This window comes from Heptranchias perlo, chromosome 13 (genome assembly GCF_035084215.1).
Source record: "Heptranchias perlo isolate sHepPer1 chromosome 13, sHepPer1.hap1, whole genome shotgun sequence".
Classification (NCBI taxonomy): domain Eukaryota; kingdom Metazoa; phylum Chordata; class Chondrichthyes; order Hexanchiformes; family Hexanchidae; genus Heptranchias; species Heptranchias perlo.
Window position 1 is genome coordinate 11,907,710 of NC_090337.1, and position 17,097 is coordinate 11,924,806.

General features: G+C 44.3%; 1 protein-coding gene across 6 annotated transcripts in view; it reads right to left on the reverse strand.

Moving 5' to 3' along the window:
* LOC137331279 (mediator of RNA polymerase II transcription subunit 12-like protein) overlaps window positions 1-17,097 on the reverse strand; it is a 482,895-nt gene that overhangs the window by 362,169 nt on the left and 103,629 nt on the right. For all 6 annotated transcript variants that reach the window (XM_067994976.1, XM_067994975.1, XM_067994977.1 and 3 more), the window contains exons 9-11: window positions 10,880-11,029; window positions 9,071-9,170; window positions 2,144-2,280 (exon numbers count right to left, since the gene is read on the reverse strand). In XM_067994976.1, coding sequence (XP_067851077.1) covers window positions 2,144-2,280; window positions 9,071-9,170; window positions 10,880-11,029 — 387 coding nt within the window. The remainder of the gene's footprint in view (window positions 1-2,143; window positions 2,281-9,070; window positions 9,171-10,879; window positions 11,030-17,097) is intronic.

Below are 17,097 nucleotides of genomic sequence, written 5' to 3' on the forward strand. Positions count from 1 at the left end.
TAAGACTGAACCAAACATATCAATGAGTCTTGAAAGATAGAGACGACAAACACCCCAGTTAGAAGAAAGGGATTGAAACCAACACTTTCAAAATGTTATGCTCATCGTAGAAGCACAGAAGGCCATTCGCCCTTCGTGTCTATGCCAATTAATCCCACTACCCCACACTCATCCTATAGATCTGTACCTTCCTCTGCTTCAAATATTCATCCAATTTTCTCTTAAAAGAAGCAATAGTCTCTGCCTCAATCTCTCCTTGTGGCAAATCGTTCCACGTGCCAACAACCCTCAGAAACTTCTTCTAACTTCTCACTCTATTAGTGACAATTTTAAATTGACAACCCCACACCACGGACTCTCCAACCAGAGGAAATAGTTTTTCCCTATTCATCCCATCTAAATCCTTCATAATTTTAAAAACCTCAGTCTTGTATGCTCGAGTGGAAATAGTCCCAGTATCTCAAGTCTTTTCATAACTAAAGTTTCTCCATTCCCAGTATTATCCTGGTGAATCTACACTCTATGCTCTCTATGGCTTGAATACGCTTTCTATAATAGGGTGCCCAAAACTGCATACAGTATTTTACTGCGGTCTAACCATTACCATGTACAACTTTATTGCACTTCTTTATTCTTGTACTCCAAAAGGCATTCAATAAGGTGCCACATAAAAGATTACTGCACAAGATAAGAGCTCATGGTGTTGGGAGTAATATACTGGCATGGATAGAGGATTGGCTAACAGAAAACAAAGAGTCAGGATAAAAGAGTCATTTTCAAAATGGCAATCTGTAACTAGTGGGGTGCTGCAGGGATCAATGCTGGGGCATCAACTATTTACAATATATATCAATGACTTGGATGAAGGATCAGAGTGTCTTGTGGCTAAATTTGCTGATGATACAAAGATAGGTGGAAAAGCAAGTTGCAATGAGGACACAAAGTGTCTGCAAAGGGATATTGACAGATTAAGCGAATGGGCAAAAATTTGGCAGATGGAATATAATGTGTGAAGTCATCCACTTTGGGAGGAAAAATAAAAAAGCAAAATATTATTTGAATGGAGAAATACTACAAAATGCTGCGGTACAGAGGGACCTGGGCGTCCTCGTACACAAAACACAAAAAGTCAACATACAGGTGCAGCAGGTAATCCGGAAGGCAAATGGAATATTGGCCTTTATTTCTAGGGGGATGGAGTATAAAAGCAGGGAAGTCATGCTACAACTGTACAGGGTGCTGGTGAGACCACACCTGGAGTACTGCGTATAGTTCTGGTGCCCTTATTTAAGGAAGGACATACTTGCATTGGAGGCAGTTCAGAGAAGGTTCACTAGGTTGATTCCGGGTATAGAAGGATTGTCTTATGAGGAAAGATTGAAGAGGTTGGGTCTATGCTCATTGGAGTTTAGACGAACGAGAGGAGATCTTATTGAAACATACAAGATTCTGAGGGGACTCGATAGGGTAGATGCTGAGAGGATGTTACCTCTCATGGGGAATCTAAAACTAGGGGGCATAGTCTCAGAATAAGAGGTCACCCGTTTAAGACGGAAATGAGGAGGAATTTCTTCTCCCAGAGGGTCATGAATCTTTGGAATTCTTTACCCCAAAAAGCTGTGGAGGCTGAGTCATTGAATACATTCAAGGCTGAGTTGGACAAATTTTTGATCGGCAAGGGAGTCAAAGGATATGGGGAAAGGGCGGGAAAGTGGAGTAGAGGTAAAAATCAGATCAGCCATGATCTCATTAAATGGTGGAGCAGGCTCAAGGGGCCAAATGGCTTACTCCTATCTCTTATGGTCTTATGGTCTATTACTCTATTTTTAAAAAAAATAAACAAAATGTTACTGGTCTTTTTATGGCTTTCTCTACCTAACTCACACTTTCAAGGAATTATGTATTTGAACCACTAGAGCACTCTGTTTATCCACACCCTTTGGCATCTTTCCAATGAGTAGATACACTCATTTCTGGTTTTTATTCCCAAAGGCTATTACCTCGCACTTTTACACATCAAACTGCAATTACATTAAATCACCGATTTTGCTCAGCCATGTCCTTAAACACTACACATCTCTCATGAAACGGATCCATGGCATATTTGCTTTGTAATGGAAACAACGTGCAACACACCACTCACCTCTTGGCTGTCCTTGCTCTGGCTTGATCCAAAAATCTTGTGGTAGAGACTATCTAGGGAGTTGCTGGAATCAGATCTGTCAAAGCAGTGACGATCCAGTACTTCCAACGTGTGCAAGACCTTACTGATTGTAAAACCTTTAGCAAAGGCAACAAGCAAGAAAAAAATATTTATTAGATGATATCATAGCAAGAAATTTATACGAGGACAAGGCTTATCGTATACACATCTTGTAAGAAAATCCATATACATGTTATCTGGTGGTTTTTAAGAAGATACTATTTTACCTGACCCAACCCAACAAGCCTTATTCATATTTGTTGAAGGAAGCAATTATTTCAAATCGTGCTGAGAATAAAAAGCAGCGAAATTCTCAGGTTGATGCATTGTTGGAAATGCAGAGTGACGGGACCCTCTGCCCACCAGTCTGGCCCAGCGCTTAATCCCAGGGACAGGGACATTAGCATACAAGGGATACAAGGGGTGGAGAACCACATCATTCATGGACCTCCTGGGACATTGGGCCGGGGGTCGGGGGGGGGGGGGGGGGGGGGGGGAGGGAGGGGCTGGCCAAACTGGCTGAAGCGTGAGTTTTTCCTTGATAAACAATCCTCCTTATAATTGCCGTTAGGAAACCAGCAATCTCAACCCCGCTTCTGCTAGTGTGTAATGCTGGCAAGTAAAGTACATCTGTTTTGAGCAGGTGTACTTTCCATCGGGGTTTGGGGGGGGGGGGGGGGGGCGGGTTGGGAATGGACAAGGAGGTGGAACTATCAGAATTTCTGGTAAGTGATGTCATCCCACCAGTCCTGCCTCCTCTTTTGACATCAGCACGGGGGTGTAGACACAAGAAACACCCACGCTCACCCCTCCCACGTCAGAATTTCACTAGAGCAAAAAGAAATCAAGCAGGCATCCAGCGAATCTAGGCCCTATTCAGAATTCTGACTCCCGCCCAACCTACACTCTCCCAAGCGCAGGAAGTTTGAGGTTTATTTTGCGAAGTTCACACATCAACAGGTACACCAGTCAAGCCCTCCACTGTTTCCTTTTCGGTGAGCAACCCACTGTGTTATCGTGCTAGGGTTTACTTATCTCGCAACATTCAATTTAACAATTCCATCCCAACACCCCCCCTCAAATCAACTTTCACCTAGAAATAAAAACGGCAAACTACAGTGCAACCTTTACAAATGGACATCTGCAAAAAACGGATACTAATTGACACAATGCAAGTTATTTGAGACTATCAGATACAAGCTGCACCTTAAAACCACGGACACTCGCAAATTACAAACTACGGACAGCCTTCAATGCACCAAGTCCGTTTACAACTTAAAATACCGGATATACAGGTCAGCGCGAGATGGCAGAGGGCGAAAGAAACGTCTTTTTTGGAATGGTGAGCTCTTCACCCAGCATTTATAGCAGCAGGGAAACCGCTCTATCTCTGGGATTGAAAGCTTGCACGGCTCTATACCAGGGATAGAGCAGTTTCTCTGCCACTATGGATGCTGGGGTAAAGAACCTCCCATTCCTCAAAAGCCGGGAACTGCACCGGACAACACTACATCTCACTCCACCAGTACGCCAAGTACTGATGAGCTGCGAGCAGCCTCCTACCCAACCCCCAGCACATCATACATTAGCAGCTACAGCACAAGGAGGGAGGGGGTCCAGAACAGGGATCTGCAGGACATTAATCCCCCAATTTGGCTGGGATCTCCCACGCACTCCAGCCCAAGAGCAGCCACCTCGCGCTGTGCAGGCTGCCAACATGGCAGATCTCATCCCATCACTCAATGGAAAAGGCCCCCGGGATGGCAATGAACTGGGAAACCCAACGAACAGAAAATGAACTGAAATCACATCCCACTGGCAAGGCTCCAGAATTAGGCACGATCCTTGGTGAGGGCGAAAAAATGGAACCCTGCAGGAGATACAGCCAATCCCGCGGGATATTTGGATCATCCAGACCACAGTGCATACAATGACCATTTTGAAAATAAGGACACCTGCAAAACAAGGACACCTGATGCAAGTCCCTTAGGTGTCTCCAATTCACAGGTTTAACTGTTAAATAAGCAAATACTCAGAGATCTATAACATCTGTACACTGTTCTCCCATTTAATTTGCCTTATGCTGACACTCCAGTCAAGCCCTTTGCACAAGCTGCACACCCAAAATTCCCACTGTTTGGAGACAGGGAAGTGGAAGACCCAGGAAAATGTGGAATTCTGATGTTGCCCTGGTGTCCATAGTTGACTCTGTGTTAAATTGCCATCTACTATAGGAATACCATTGATGTCAAGAATACAGTGCAACTGCAGGCAATGGCATATTATCTTAAGTGAGTTGAGACTGCATAGCTCAATTACCCTTTAGGTTCATGACTCATGCACCTAATGTCACTCAGTGGTTTGATTTTTCCAATGAACTGCACAGTACTTACTGTATCCTGTCTACAAGTCAAACTCATCCAAATTTGACACGGACCTATTCATTTCAATGGCTTTGTCTTTTGTGTATTTTTTTTATTTCTATTGATTTCTATTATTGCAACAACAACAAAAAAGGCCATTTAAATGGCAAGTACTGATGACCCAGTCACTGATTGGAAAGAATTGATGAGCCTATTGGTGTGAATGAGTTGCATAAACACATCAGCAGAGGCGCTCATTAACCTTGGGGACGCTTCAGCAGTAGAGTCGCTGCAACTCCTTATGTTAATTCAGCTCCTCCACACGGTCAGGTTCAGTAATTGCAACAAGCTGCTATTCCAATTACGTCGTCAGTTCTCGATGTTTAAAAGAAGAATTTTTTTTAAATGACAGGAACAGAGAATGGGGGAGGGGGGAAGGGAGTTAAAAAAAACTTGAAGCAGAAATGGAAGGGGAGATTTAATAGACGTGTTCAAAATTATGCAGAGTTAATAAGGAGAAACCGTTTGCACTGGTAGGAGGGTCGGTAACCAGAGGACACAGATTTAAGGTAATTGGCAAAAGAACCTGAGGGAGGGGGGGGGGGGGGGGGGGGGGGGGTTGAGGAGATTTTTTTTTAAAACGCAGCAAGTTGTTACGATCTGGAATTCACTGCCTGAGAAGGTGGGGGAAATAGATTTAATAGTAACTTCCAAAAGGGAATTGGATATACACTTGAAAAGGAAACATTTGCAGGGCTATGGGGAAAGAGCAGAGGAGTGGGACTAATTGGATAGCTCTTTCAAAGAGACGGCACAGGCATGGTGGGCCGAATGGCCTCCTTCTATGCTGTATGCTTCTATAAGCAGTTTTATTTAAAGGGTAATGGTTGACTGGTGTTTTTGCGACTGGAAGGCTGTTTCACATGGGGTCCCGCAAGGCTCACTACTAGGTTCCTTGCTTTTTGTGGTGTATATATAAATGATTTGGACTTGAATATGGGAAGCTTGATCAAGATGATACAAAAATTGGCTGTGTGGTTGATAGTGAAGAAGAAAGCTGTAGACTGTAGGAAGATATCAATGGACTGGTCAGGTGGATAGAAAAGTGGCAAATGGAATTCAATCTGGAGAAGTGTGAGATAATGCATTTGGAGGAGGCAAACAAAGCAAGGGAGTACACAATAAATGGGAGGATACTGAGAGATATAGAGGAAATGAGGGACCTTGGAGTGCACGTCCACAGATCCCTGAAGGTAGCAGGGTAGATAAGGTGGCTAAAAAGGCATACGGGATACTTGCCTTTATTAGCCAAGGCATAGAATATAAGAGCAGGGAGGTTATGCTAGAACTGTATAAAACATTGGTTAGGCCACAGCTTGAGTACTGTGTACAGTTCTGGTCACCACATTACAGGAAAGATGTGATTGCCCTAGAAAAGGTACAGAGAAGATTTACAAGAACGTTGCCAAGGATGGAGAATTTTAGCTATGAGAAAAGATTGGATAGGCTGGGGTTGTTTTCTTTGGAACAAAGGAGGCTGAGGAGAGATTTAATTGAGGTATATAAAATTATGACGGGACTAGATAGAGTGGATAGGGAGGACCTATTTCCTTTAGCAGAGGGGTCAGTGACCAGGGGGCATAGATTTAAAGTAATTGGTAAAAGGATTAGAGGGGAGCTGAGGAGAAATTTTTTCACCCAGAGGGTGGTGGGGGTCTGGAACTCACTGTCGGAAAGGGTGGCAGAGGCAGAAACCCTCAACTCATTTAAAAAGTACTTGGATGGGCAGTTGTCGTGCCAAAACCTATGGGACTACGGACCAAGTGCTGGAAAGTGGGCTAGCTCTTTTTCAGCCAGCACGGACACAATGGGCCGAATGGCCTCCTTCTGTGCCATAACTTTCTGTGATTCTATAATCAAAGTGGCCCATATAATGAGATTTCTACTTTCATGTCTCTTTGGGTAATCAACTCAAGAGCATCACCTCCTGGTGAAATATTATTTTTCTAGTCTTTTATACTACAGTAAAAATTAAACCCTTGAGCAGTTTATTAGCTTAAATTAACTGTGCATCTTTTCAGCTTTCACAATTCCATTTTTCTTTTCATACAATATTCCCAAACATTATTCTGCACATCACGATTTCACGATTATTTTTCTCTTAAAATATATTTGGGTAAACTTTTGCAATCGTCTGAGATGGTAACCAAAGTGAGGCATCCAGCACTCCCAAGTCAATTACAGCACAGATCAAAGGCAGCATTAAGTTTCCCTTACTCTGTCCCTACAACATAGCTTAATCCAAGTCACAGAATAGCAGGCACCAATTCACAGGTGACATTTCCAGTTTCCAGATTACCGTTTCCATAGCCTCTGAATGGAGGCTGCCAGTTTAATGTACAGACTGGAAAAGACCACTCTGCCTGTCTGGACAGTCGCAGAGTTCAAAAGCAGTTCATTACCTAGATCCCTCAATGGGTTTTCTTGCCAAATGGCTGACCACTTGTTATCGGTCTCAATCCCTCTGTGGGCAATCCATTTCCAACATTCATCTTGAAACGTCTATACACTGACTTTCCCTCCGTCATACACAGAGTTACATAGGGGTAAATTTTAACGTCGATCCGCGGGCGGGGGAGGGGGGGGGCGTGGAAGGCTCATTAACCTTGAGGTGCTTTAGCATTAGAGTCGTTGCAACTCCTTATGTTAATTCAGCTCCTCCACACGGTCAGGTTCAGTAGTTGTACCAAGCTGCTATTCCAATTATGTTGTCAATTCTCGATGTTTAAAAGAATTTTTTTTAAATGACAGGAACAGAGAAGGGGGGGGGGTGGGGAAAGAGTCAGAACTAGTCACAAAAATCCAAACCATCAGTTTGCTCTAGTGGCTTAATTCTTGGCTTCATTATCATTCAGCGCAGTGTCCTCTAGTGGTTAAAAGCATAAAGTACTTTTTTTTATTCGTTCACGGGATGTGGGCGTCGCTGGCAAGGCCGGCATTTATTGCCCATCCCTAATTGCCCTGTAACATTGTCTCCTTCAAGATAAAGTACAGTTAATCTGCTGAAAGTCCAATGCAGCTATCACAGTACACTTGTTCAAATGGCAGGGTTAGTAGTATATAATAATTAAAAAGCAGAATAGGGGAGGTAAACAATCACTGAACATATTAATTCAAAAATACGCGTTTACTATCCAGTACTGAAATGATTTAAGGCCTTCAAGCAGGCCTTTACACTTCAACTTTAGCTCAGTGCAAAAAGGAAACCTCTTTACACCAACAAAAGTGTAAATCTGAAGTTAGGGCACAACTCGGACTCCACAGTAAAGCAGAGCAAGAGTCCCTGAGGGAGGGAGTCTCGCATTTTGGTTTGTGAATTCAGTGCTATGTCAAACCAGATATGAAAAGTGCCCAGTGGATCCTTTTGACCACCTGGACGCACTTCAAACGTACCTGTAATTAAATGTTTAGGCAATGCAGCCACTGTCCCTGCACTGTCTAAAGATTTAAACAACTGGTGGAGGAGCTCTGTGTACATGTATAAGCAGAACTCTATCCCAGGCTGCAAAATCCAAAGTTTACCCAAGCAGTGTAAATAGGGCCTGGCTGGCTGAGACCCCAACTGCAGCTACACATCACACACTGATAGTTTCAATAAACATTCACCCAAAGTTATTCTATATACCCTCTCTCCTCCTTTTTGTGGGGTTGGGGGGGGGGCGGGGGAAAAGGGGTGGGTGGTTATGTATTTCTCAACTCTCTTTTTAAACATAGACCTTTTCATTTTTTCATTCACTAACAAACGCAGTCCATTCCTTTTTCCGATACTAACGTGCTCAGAGCCATTTGTAAAGCGCTCCGATGTCTTCAGCTCCCAAAGCGCGGGCCTTGTGCAGCAGGCGGCAACACCAAAGGTCAACGAGCCAGATTCGCTAAGACAGGTCTTTTCCCAGCTGCTGGCCTTCAGAAATCTAGGAGACTTATCTTTGGCATTGCAGACAACTGTTCAAGACCTCCTATGTTGGGATTGGGGGCCATGATGTGGAGATGCCGGTGATGGACTGGGGTTGACAATTGTAAACAATTTTACAACACCAAGTTATAGTCCAGCAATTTTATTTTAAATTCACAAGCTTTCGGAGGCTACCTCCTTCCTCAGGTGAACGATGTGGATTGGGGGGGGGGGGGTGTTGACAGCCCTAGCAGAGCACCTCTAGAGCGATTCAAAAGCGTCGCTGGTGTGACGATGCAATTTACATTACAAGGTTAGAAGGACCTATTCAGCTACTTCTCACCAAGCAAACAGGAAGCCCAAATAATCAAGTTAAATACGGTGACTCTAGCCACCTATGGAGGGAAAATTACATCAGTAGAGAGTGGGTCACTCATCTTACAACCAGGGGGGAGTGGCAGAGGATGGGGGAATGGCAGGGGGTGGGGGAAGACACTACCTCTTCAGCTCTCCATGTGGCAGTTTATTTTCATGCTGGGTAAATTACTTTACCTGCAGTGGATTCCTGACACTTATCAAAAGACCACCGTACTTCCACGGCACGTCCTCGCTGCTTAATCTGCTGCTCCACTTCATAAATTTTGGCTCGGACCTAAAGCATTAAAACAAAGTGGTTTAGCTACACAGTGAAATCATTGTGTGTGTATAGATTATAGCTATATATAAAAACTCTGCAATAAATTGAAAGCCTTGCATAGGCACACACTTCCTGCACTGGTGACACTAACTTCCTGTAATGCCTAGTTCTACCACTCCCATCTGTTATGGAAAGCATAATGTATTTATTTAACTTATGTTGGGTCTCCAAAGATAAGTTTCCAAGGTAGGGGGCACCCCGTTGTGCACTTACCCGAGAGACACCCCAGCTACGTCTCCAAGATAAACGGCACTGCAGCACCAGCCGTCTTGGAGTAGTTACAATTGAGCCTCTGGTCCAATACCAATTGTCTGCTCCTGCTGCCGCCTTACCGCATCCACCCTCCCCGGTGAAAACTGGATTAATGCTGCCTGATGTTCCCCTGCTCTCTCCTCTTCCTCTCCCCCTCCCAACCCTGACAAGCCCAGTATCAGTTTAAAGTTCCTTAAGTGTTATTTCATTTCTTTTAATTGATGGAAGAAAACACTGAATGTGTGCTAAAGGAATCTTGAGACTATGGGATGGGGGAAATTATCAAAAGGGTTTCCCTCACTTTAACATGGGGAGCCAACTCTCGCCATTCAAGCCAAGCACTCGTGACTTTGCCCCATTCCCTAGAAAACTACTATCGCCACACTTTGTCAGCTGCAACCCACCTCCAACACCACCCCCCCCCTCCCGCCCAGTGCTTCCACACCACAGGACTACCCACAGTTCAACCATACCCTGACATTGCTATCCCCTTACTAATGGTTCCACACACCACGACCACTCCTCACTGTGCTCCCATATGCTGCAAAACGCCTTCCCAGTTCATCCCAGACCCTCACACACTAACCCCCAACCCTCCCATAATCCCAGATCCTATAACCTCTCTCCCAAAACCCAGGACCACCTCCCCAATACTACCAACACAGCAGTCAACCTCCCCATTACTGGTGCACACAGTTCCTATAACTTGCCTCCTACCTAGCTGCCATCTGAAACATCTTCCCTACCATCTTTCTCTGTATAATGGGCTTTAAAAATGTAGGAGATAAAATTAACTATAAGGTTAAATGTCAATGCTAATATTCATATCATCATAGAATTCAAGCCTGAAAATACTCCAGTGCTCTCTAATAAGAGTCAATTTCCCATGGCATTATACGGGGAAAACAAGACAAAGTATAGTCTTCAGGTGAAGCAGGGTTGGTGGGGCAGAATAATTTTGCTAGGGCAGGCAGACATCAATCTCCATTTAATGTCATGCAATCTGCCCGTATTTTGTGTAATACTTTGATTGTATTTGATGATTTAGCGTTGTGAAGCAGAGATGTCGGGTTGCACGAAGCTAGGAGACACAGTGAGGTGCTATAGTGCCGCCACTGGTGGGAGGATATATTACAGCAAGACCAGTTTACATTAACAATGTGGATACAGAAACTTACAATGGAATGTGCACTAAAATTACACACACACACACACACACACACTAAAATAAATGGCCTGGAGAGGGATACAGCACTGCATTTCTTTTAACAAACCTCTCGATTTTGAGTCATTTCAAAATTTTTAGTTTATGTTTATTTTTATGCAGCTGCTTTTCTGCCGAGAAACGTAGTGGGGGGAAAAAAAAACTAAAATAGCAATTTGCTGCATAGTGCCAAGCTACCCAAGTATACCTGCTGATTGAAGGCGGAATTACCCCCTGGCATAGGTAAACACGACGGGGCCACTTGAAGCAGATCAAGAGGTGAGCCAGGGTTGCTGCTTTTGCTTTCATTTGTGGAATAATTCCACACCAAGGCACTAGGGCAACATAAAGTTATTGTCTGTCGGAAGAACAAAAACAGGCTTTGAATTTGATTTTATATATACACAAATATGTAAACAGGTTTTAAAATTTGCTGTGTGATTAAAAACTACAACAGTCAATAACCAAGTCCCTGAAAAAAGCACAGTAATAAAAATTATATACAGCCAACTCATTTAATAACATTTCCTCTCCCCACCCCCTCCCATTCCCATAAACAAAAAGTGCACAAAAATTATGGTTTCGATGGAAAATGGATGGAATCACTAAGGGTCATTCCCAGAACATCAGTCAAAGTCCCAGAATCCAATCTAACAAACATAGAATATTACTTATTTAGGTGCCACAAATCAGCGGCCCTGATTAGAAGGAATAGCAGACCCTATGCAGATTGTAGGCAAGGTCACTGCTTTCCAGTTTCATGGAAAATTAAATGTGATCGCGAAATGAGATCCTCAAAACAGTAGATTAAATGCTGGAATCCCATGCAGTAAAAATGGAACTGTGTTTATATGGTCACTAAGTCACTGGCTGATCTTTCCCTGCATAACAGAGCGGGTGGATACCCTGTTCCTCGACCACCGAAGGCACTGACTCCTGAATCTGCACCTCAGTAGCACACATTGATGGGTCAGAGCCACTGATTCGCTGTTGCTTCATGTAGAAGCCTCTTGCTCACTGATCTCCCAAGCATTGCCCAGATTGGAAACTCACTATGTAAAGGTACAGACCCAAACAAGGTCACATGTTGCACCATCTAACTTCTCTCATCATGCCTCCTTTTGTCTTGCACCATCACTCCTGTCACTTCATCATCTCCAGTTTTCTTAAGGAATTAGATCTTGGGTAGGTGGTCATTTCCCCCACCCACCCTTTTCCCTTGCTCTGTTCATCTGTAAGGTCTTCCGGTTCTGATGAAGGGTCATCGAGCTGTGAAGTTAGCCTAATGTTTATCCACTCTCCACAGATGCTGCCTTGCCAGCCGAGTGTTTCCAGCATTTTCTGTTTTTATCTCCAATTTCCAGCATCTGCGGTATTTTGTTTTTTGGTCTTTTGTTGATCAAACCAGGTTTTGGGGGCGGGGGGACAGGTGAAATCTAAAGTTATGTATTTATTTTAAGAATTCCAGCTCAGGTTGCAAAAATAAAGCTAACTTAGGGGAGTTTTGGTCTGGAATGTGCTCCACGTGTCACCTTGTCCACACTTCACAAACCCACACATTTAAAGCTTATTTATTTTTTAAAAGGTACACAATTTGATTCTCACATTCCAGACTTCACATTCCCACTGCAGTACCTGTAGCTCAATAACAGTCTCTCACATCTGAATTGAAACTAACTGAAGGGCTTGAGCTGCAACTTAAAATTCTGGAATTCCATTCCAAAGTCAGTACAGCAGGGATGAAAGATACTGACCCACTAAAACGGGACAGTCAAAAGGTAGGCTCGCAAGAATCCTAACTCAATTCAGTACCACCCAAGACAAGGTAGGATAAACCCCTATACACCTCTGTTCAGCAATACTGCTTCCCCCTCCCCAGTGTACACTGCAAACAAAATACCTAGATCCTGAAGTATACAAACACTATTATGTTAGTATGGACAGCTGACTTGCTGTAATAACACACGTTCCTATAAATGCCACGTAACAAAAATGCACAAATATACGCGCCGGTATTGAAGACAAAAAGGATTTTGAAGAGTTACAAAACAGCCTTTGGCACCAGTTGAGAGTCAGAAGAATGAATATGGATGCAGTCACAAGATGACCAGCTTGATCTATATAATTAGGATAGCAAACCGGAGAGCTTTGAGTCCCCATTAAAAAATTTTTTAGACTACTCACACTGACTCCAATAATTTTTTCCGTCGACTATTTTCATTGTCCCATTGTAGAACTCCCCCTTGGGAGTGTGAGCACAATTTACAGCACAGACACGATGGACTGAATGGCCTCCTTCTATGCTTCTACGTCCAAGGTAATTCCAGTCAGTTATTTTTGTGTCTAAGTATGGACTGCTGAAGAATAAGGCTAAATGTACCCAGATAATACTAACTCATTCACCGCACACCAAGGGTCAATAAACTCTGCGCTTGCAACTTCAGCATAGCAACCTGCTGTGGCATTACTATTCATGCTGCTCTGTGCTAAGAAAGAAGTGGCATGATCTCAGCAGAAAAGCACATAATAACTCTCCAGCCCAAGTATCTCTGTCCACACAAAAACTCAACGGGCCAGATTTTGCTGTCAAAATAACAGTGAGGCTAATAGCGTTTGCTGTTATTTATGCGTAAATGGTATGCAACTTCAGGCGAGGAGCAGATGCGTGGTTAAATGCGAATATCCAAAAGTTGCTGCATGAGTTGCGTCACTACACCGTTAGCTTCGCGAAAACGGCATCTTGCTGTCTGCCTCACCCCTGACATGCATTGAATGGCATGAAGTTGCTGCATTTGCGCGGTAGATACGAACTAAAAAACAACTTACATTTATATAGTACCTTTAACATAGTGAAATGTCCCCAGGACCATTATCAAACAAAATTTGGCACCGAGCCACATAAGCAGATATTAGGACAGGTAACCAAAATCTTGGTCAAAGAGGTAGGTTATAAGGAGCGTCTGACAGGAGAGAGGTAGAAAGGCGAAGAGGGTTAGGGAGGGAATTCCAGAGCTTAGGGCCTAGGCAGCTGAAGGCACGGCTTCCAAAGGTGAGGCATTATAATCGGGGATACGCAAGAGGCAAGAATTAGAGGAGCGCAGAAATCTTGGAGGGTTGTAGGGTTGTAGGGCTGGAGGAGGTTACAGAGATAGGGAGGGCGAGGCCATGGAGGGATTTGTAAAGAAGGATGAGAATTTTAAAATCGAGGCCTTCCTGGACAGGGAGCCAATGTAGGTCAGCAAGCACAGGGGTGATGGGTGAACGGGACTTGGTGCGAGTTAGGATACGGGCAGCAGAGTTTTGGATGCGCTCAAGTTTATGGAGGTTGGAAGATGGGAGGCCGGCCAGGAGAGCATTGGAAGTTACAAAGGCATGGATGAGGATTTCAGCAGCAGATGAGCTGAGGCGGGGCGGAGTCAGACGAGGTTATGGAGGTGGAAGTAGGCGGTCTTGGTGATGGAGTGGATATGTGGTCGGAAGCTCACATCAGGGTCAAATAGGAGGCCAAGGTTCCAAACAGTCTGGTGCAGCCTCAGACGGTGGCTGGGGGGGGGGTGGAGTCAGAGCTAGGGAATGGAGTTTGTGGTGGGGACCAAAGGCAATGGCTTCGGCCTTCCCAGTATTTAGTTGGAGGAAAGTTTTGCTCATCCAGTACTGGATGTCGGACAAGCAGTGTAACAATTGAGAGACAGCCGGGGAAGGGGGGGGGGGGGGCGTCGAGGGAGGTGGTCCTGAGGTAGAGCTGGGTGTCGTCAGCGTACATGTGGAACCTGACGTCGTGTTTTCGGATGATGCAGTCAAGGGGCAGCACGTAGATGAGAAATAGGTGACCAAAGATAGATCCTTGGGGGACTCCAGAGGTAACGGTGCAGGAGCGGAAAGAGAAGCGATTGCAGGCGATTCTCTGGCTACGACTGGATAGATAAGAATGGAACCAGGCCAGCACAGTTCCTCCCAGCTGGATGACAGAGGAGGATGGTATGTTCAACTTTTTTTTTATTTGTTCATGGGATGTGGGCGTCGCTGGCAAGGCCAGCATTTATTGCCTATCCCTAATTGACCTCGAGAAGGTGGTGGTAAGCCGCCTTCTTGAACAACTGAGTGGCTTGCTAGGCCATTTCAGAGGGCGATTAAGAATCAACCACATTGCTGTGGTTCTGGAGTCACATATAGGCCAGACCGGGTAAGGACGGCAGGTTTCCTTCCCTAAAGGACATTAGTGAACCAGATGGGTTTTTACGACAATCCGGTAGTTTCATGGCCACCATTACTAATACTAGTTTTTATTATTCCAGATTTTATTTAACTAATTGAATTTAACTTCCCCAGCCGCCGTGGCGGGATTTGAACTCATGACTCCGGAATATTAGTCCAGGCCTCCGGATTACTAGTCCAGTAGCATAACCAATATGCTACCGTACCGTACTGTGTCAAAGGCTGCAGACAGGTCGAGAAGGATGAGGAAGGATAGTTTACCACGGTCACAGTCACAAAGGATGTAATTTGTGACTTTGATAAGGGCCATTTCAGTCCTGTGGCAGGGGCGGAAACCTGATTGGAGGGATTCAAAACATGGAGGTGCAGGAAAGATGGGCACAGATTTGGGAGGCAACTACACGTTCAAGGACTTTGGAGAGGAACGGGAGGTTGGAGATAGGGCGGCAGTTTGCAAGGATAGAGGGGTCAAGGGTGGGTTTTTTGAGGAGGGGGTGATGACGGCAGATTTGAAGGGGAGTGAACAGTTAACAGTATCAGCTAACATGGGGGCCAGGAAGGAAGTTGGGTGATCAGCAGTTTGGTAGGAATAGGGTCGAGGGAGCAGGAGGTGGGTCTCATGGTCAAGATGAGCTCAGGGAGGACATGAGGGGAGATAGGAGAAAACTAGGGAAAGATGCAAATTCAGAGTTAGGGCAGGGGGGGAATCCATCGGGGAAGTTTGGCTTGGTGGGCTAGGGGAAGAGAGGGAAGCAGCAGAGGCAGCTGAACTGATGGTCTCAGTCTTAGTGACATAAAAGTCCATGAGCTCCTCGCACTTGTTGTTGGAGGTGAGGGTCAAAGAGGCAGGGGGAGGGTTTTAAGAAGGCGGAGAAGAAAAGCCGGGGGTTACCTTGGCATTCCAGGATGATCCTGGAATAATGAGCAGTTTTGGCAAAGGAGAGACCCGCCGCAGATATTTAGGGCTAGTAATTAGCAGTGCAAGTTTAATTTTAATGATGTGATAATTGTTAATTACTGCCACCAAAAAAATACCAATACAAGTATGGAGTGTCATTCCTTCAGGTTTTGAATTTTTCAAGGAGATTTTAAAAATGTCAAGTTTTAAATTTCGCTTTTCTTTTCTGTCTCTTTTCTCTCTCTCTCTCTCTCTTAATCCAATCTTTCTTTACCTCTTTTTCTGCACCTGATTTGACATTTAATTCACCCTCCTTCTCAGTCCTTCCACTATTATATTTCCCGAGTCCTTATATCTCATTGGTTAAGGAGATACCCTGTTGCTTGCCCTGTTCACTCAGGTCCCAGAGGCTCGCACGTTATCAGCTCGCACTCTCAGCAACTCTGTGGGCGAAAATCTTCTGAGCTGAAGGGTTCAGGTGGGAATGTCATTAAATGCCCTGCTACAGCAAAATCTGGCCCAACATATATTTATGGATTAAAATGGTTTGAAACAAAGTGGTCACACTTTAATTTAAAACTGGCAAATCCAACAGGCAAGTGGATTATACAGTTTAAAAAAGTGGTTTGTTTCTCTGTAAACCACCACCATTTGATGTCTACAATATGTTGTGTGACAGTTCTCTCAAAAATAGAAGTGCTGGAAACTGTGCTCACAATCCCAAGTGACAGTTTCACAATGGTTCAAGAAAATAATAGAGATGGAAAAAAAATTATTTAAATCTACACATGTAGTCTAAAAAAAACTTTGAGGACTCAGCTTCTGGCGGTTATCCCAATTAAATAGGTCAAAATAATCACTCTCTTGTTACTATGGAAAAAGTACACCACACAGTACCCTCAAGGTTTGACTGCAGCAACTTCAATGAAGTACCTTTTTGTTTGGGAAAAAAAGCTGAAATTGCAGCACCTCCATTCATTTCTATAGAAAAGAGTGACTTGCATTTATATAGCGCCTTTCTCCGCCTCAGGACGTCCCAAAGCGCTTTACAGGCCAATGAAGTATTTTTAAAGTGTAGTCACTGTTGCAATATAGTGAAAGGGTGGTGGAAGCAGGTTCAATCGTGGCTTTCAGAAAGGAATTGGATAAATACTTGAAGGGAAAAAATTTGCAGGGCTACAGGGAAAGAGCAGGGGAATGGGATTAACCGGACTGCTCTAACAAAGAGCCGGCACGGGCTCGATGGGATGAGTGGCCTCCTTCTGTGCAGTAACCATTCCATGATTCGAGTGAAACGCAGCAGCCAATTTGCG